The sequence below is a fragment of the Notolepis coatsorum genome, assembly GCF_963971535.1.
Source record: "Notolepis coatsorum genome assembly, chromosome: 1".
NCBI lineage: Eukaryota > Metazoa > Chordata > Actinopteri > Aulopiformes > Paralepididae > Notolepis > Notolepis coatsorum.
In genome coordinates this window covers 8,948,530-8,953,147 of record NC_140165.1, presented here as the reverse complement: position 1 = coordinate 8,953,147, position 4,618 = coordinate 8,948,530, and the positions used below count along the sequence as shown (strand labels likewise).

At 45.0% G+C, this 4,618-nt stretch overlaps 1 protein-coding gene across 1 annotated transcript; it reads left to right on the top strand.

Annotated features, from left to right (window-relative positions):
• Positions 1 to 1,480: 1,480 nt before the first annotated feature.
• Positions 1,481 to 2,513, top strand: LOC311244392 (2-oxoglutarate receptor 1-like; the record flags this gene model as incomplete). Its single annotated transcript, XM_084333871.1, is given in 2 exon segments — positions 1,481 to 1,645; positions 1,647 to 2,513. Coding segments are annotated over 2 exon segments (1,032 nt in total).
• Between the last annotated feature and the right edge of the window lie 2,105 nt (positions 2,514 to 4,618).

Sequence of the window (4,618 nt, the reverse complement as noted above, 5' to 3'; positions counted from 1 at the left end):
TCAATCAATCAGTTAATCAATCAATACATCATAAGCTATATGAAACACAAGCTTGCAGTCACACGCACACACACACACACATATGCGCTCTCTCTCTCTCACCCCCACCCCTCCCTCCCTTAAGTCTAATCGTTCTGTTTTAATGACTTTCTTTGGGTGTCAAGTGAGATCTGAATGTGTGCCTGAGATGTGGTGTGAAAGTGACACGTTGGCTATCACATCCACAATAAGAATATATCATACCTAATCAAATACTTTGCAGAAGTAAGTTTCTTCATTTGTTTGTTCATCAGTTAGTTAATCAGTTTCTTCATCAGTTAGTTCATCAGTTTCTTCATCAGTTAGTTCATCAGTTTCTTCATCAGTTAGTTCATCAGTTTCTTCATCAGTTTGTTCATCAGTTCCTTCATCAGTTAGTTAATCAGTTTCTTCATCAGTTAGTTCATCAGTTTCTTAATTTGTTTGTTCATCAGTTAGTTAATCAGTTAGTTCATCAGTTTCTTCATCAGTTTGTTCATCAGTTCCTTCATCAGTTAGTTAATCAGTTTCTTCATCAGTTAGTTCATCAGTTTCTTAATTTGTTTGTTCATCAGTTAGTTAATCAGTTTGCTCATCAGTTTCTTCATCAGTTAGTTAAACAGTTCCTTCATCAGTTAGTTAATCAGTTTCTTCATCAGTTAGTTCATCAGTTTCTTAATTTGTTTGTTCATCAGTTAGTTAATCAGTTTGCTCATCAGTTTCTTCATCAGTTTCTTCATCAGTTTCTTCATCAGTTAGTTCATCAGTTTCTTCATTTGTTTGTTCATCAGTTAGTTAATCAGTTAGTTCATCAGTTTCTTCATCAGTTTCTTCACCAGTTAGTTAATCAGTTCCTTCATCAGTTAGTTAATCAATTTCTTCATCAGTTAGTTCATCAGTTTCTTCATTTGTTTGTTCATCAGTTAGTTCATCAGTTTCTTCATCACTTAGTTCATCAGTTTCTTCATTTGTTTGTTCATCAGTTAGTTAATCAGTTTCTTCATCAGTTAGTTAATCAGTTTCTTCATCAGTTTGTTGATCAGTTAGTTAATCAGTTTGCTCATCAGTTTCTTCATCAGTTAGTTAATCAGTTTCTTCACCAGTTAGTTCTTCAGTTCGTTCACCAGTTAATTCATCAGTTTGTTCACCAGTTAGTTCATCAGTTTCTTTATCATACTCTGTTTGTCTTTTCTCCTCCCGGTCCCTCTAGTGTCCACCTCCCCTTAATGGAAGAAGAAGAAGAAGAAGAAGAAGAAGAAGAAGAAGAAGAAGAAGAAGAAGAAGAAGAAGAAGAAGAAGAAGAAGAAGAAGAAGAAGAAGAAGAAGAAGAAGAAGAAGAAGAAGAAGAAGAAGAAGAAGAAGAAGAAGAAGAAGAAGAAGAAGAAGAGTTCTTCTTCACACGCTAAGAAGAATTCCGCTGCGTTCCCGTACAACACACACCCCGCGCCTTCGAGCTCAAAACATGGCCAGCGTCCTCTACTACGGCGACGACCACAACTGCACGGACGTGGACCGCCTCGCCAAGCGCTACTACCTGCCCGTCGCCTACGCCGCCATCTCCACGGTGGGCCTGGTGGGCAACCTGACGTCCATCGGCGTCTACCTGACCAAGCTGCGTCCCTGGAAGAGGCAGCAGCGTGATCATGGTGAACCTGGCGCTGGCGGACCTGCTGCACGTCCTGAGCATGCCCTTCCTCGCCTACTACTACGCCAACGGGGACTCCTGGACGCTCGGCGACTTCATGTGCCGCTTCGTGCGCTTCGCGTTTCACTTCAACCTGTACGGGAGCATCCTGTTCCTGACGTGCCTGGCCGCGTTCCGCTACGCGGTGGTGGCGCACCCGCTGCGGGCGGCGCGCGTGCAGAGCAAGCGCTGGGGCGTGGCGGCGTGCGCGGCCATCTGGGCGATCGCCGCCGCCGAACTGGCGCCCATGCTGACCATGATCACCCTGGTGGAGCACGACGACAACAAGACCTACTGCCTGGACTTCGCCAGCAACGACCCGTCCGTGGTGTGGTGGTACGGCTGGCTGCTCACCGCGCTGGGCTTCCTGCTGCCCCTGGCGGTGGTGTGCGCGTGCTACGCCGGGGTGGTCCGAGAGCTGGCGAAGGGGGGGCCGCTCGCGAGCCGTGCCGTTCGGACGCGGGCGCGCCGTCTGACCGTGCTGATCCTGGTGGTGTTCGTGGTCTGTTTCCTGCCTTACCACGTGCTGCGCGTCCTGCGCGTGCACACGCGGAGGAGGCCGGAGGCCGGGTGCATGCTGGAGCGCGCCGTCCACGCAGCGTATATCATCTCCAGGCCCCTGGCGGGACTCAACACCGTCTTCGACCTGGCTCTGTACACCCTGGCGGGGGACCGGTTCCGGCAGGCCTTCCTCAGCGCGTTCCGCTGGCACCGCTGGGCGTCTAAAGCCAGGTCACGCCTCAACCTGGCCGTCGTCAGCAGACCTCATAGTGACGCCGCTTGGAGAATGACTGTGGGAAACGCATACTAACTAAACACATGCTCTTGCTCTTTCTCTCGATCTCTCTTTCGCTCTCTCTCTCTTCCACACACACAGCCCTTAGTTGTTGGATTATGGGTCATCCACTCACACATTTCCATTATACATGTAAATAAAAACATGGCTCTTTGTTTTGGGGAGGAGGTTGAGGTCATGAAGTGCAAACGTGCACATAGTCTCACACATTTAAATTTGTGAGTCATTCTTGAATCAATACTTTTTTTTGTATCTACTTTTTCTCCCCATTTTTCTATTTTTCTCCCATCCCAATTTCGTATTATCCAATTCTACCCTCCCCTGTCTCGAACGTTGTTAGACCATGCCTCCCACTGGTCGGCTGCAATGTGGACGAAGCCTTGCATCACGTGGTGTCCCCTCCGGTACACGAGGAGGCAGCCGTCGCATCTTTTCACCTGTACAGCGCGATCTCTCAGCGGCGAGGAGTAACGCGTGGGAGGCTCACGCTGCCCCCCGTTGCTTCCTGATTCTGCTGTACAGGCGCACCAACCGACCTGTAGGAGTCGCTGTCCACAACGTCCGATCCCCACCCACTGGCTTTCCCACCCCCTAATACTGCCAATTGTATTAGTATGAACGACCAGCCAAGCCGGAAGCAACGCCGAGAGCTGGGCTCGAACCCAGCATCTCCTGCGTTAGTGGCCAGCGCCTTGCCCACTGCACCACTTAGCCGCCCATTCTTGAATCAATACTTAAACTACAATACTACAATGCACTTCACTGGTGCTTTGCCCTCTGGTTAGATGCCAACTTCCTTGTTCGTTGTACTTTGTTCTTGTAGTTGTGCAATGACAATAAATGCACTCTTCTCTAATCTCTAAATGCTGTCCACTGTCCGTGATGTTCATAAAACAGGGAGTGTATTTCTCCTTTTTGTGTTTTATTTGATAATAATTAAGAAATACTAACAGATTTTCCAGTGTCAAGTCAAGTCAACTTAATTACACAGTGCCTCAAATAGGTTTCAATCCAACACACTATATATTATAATGCACTTACTTCAGAGTAAGTATAATATAAAATGAGATTAGAATTTTGAGAACTAAACATTGTAATGATGATGTCACAAGAAGAAAAAATAAATCACCTCTATAATAGTTATATAACTAGTTACAAATGACTGAATACTGTTTTTGATCTCAACACAAATCCCCCAAAAATGTGGATTTGAAATAAGGCAACGTTGCTCTTAGAAGAAGCTTCTTTGTAACAAAGTGAACCAACGTTGCTCTTAGATTAAGATTCTTTGTAACAAAGTGAACCAACGTTGCTCTTAGAGGAAGCTTCTTTGTAACAAAGTGAACCAACATTGCTCTTAGAGGAAGCTTCTTTGTAACAAAGTGAACCAACGTTGCTCTTAGAGGAAGCTTCTTTGTAACAAAGTGAACCAACGTTGCTCTTAGAGGAATTGGCTTCTTTGTAACGAAGTGAACCAACGTTGCTCTTAGATTAAGCTTCTTTGTAACAAAGTGAACCAACGTTGCTCTTAGAGGAAGCTTCTTTGTAACAAAGTGAACCAACGTAGCTCTTAGAGGAAGCTTCTTTGTAACAAAGTGAACCAACGTAGCTCTTAGAGGAAGCTTCTTTGTAACAAAGTGAACCAACGTAGCTCTTAGAGGAAGCTTCTTTGTAACAAAGTGAACCAACGTAGCTCTTAGAGGAAGCTTCTTTGTAACAAAGTGAACCAACGTAGCTCTTAGAGGAAGCTTCTTTGTAACAAAGTGAACCAACGTAGCTCTTAGAGGAAGCTTCTTTGTATGGCACCAGACAAAGAATTTCTAGTTTCAATCAGTGCTCCGGCGATCCAGTTGTTCTCTTGTAACACTGTATGTATTAAATACTAAAGATAAATCATACTTTATGTATTCAATACTAAAGATATATCATCATATTTCGATTTTTCAGAGGTTAGTTTTCCTCCACAAAAAAATACCCGGTTCAGCTTTCATTTGTCCATCTGAAAGGCTTGAAATGCCATTTCCTGAGCTTACAATCAAAGCCTCTCCTTTGAGTTAGTAGACTTGAGCTGTAATTGTGTTTGTTGGCTCTCATATTCATATTCAAAGGTCCATGTGACA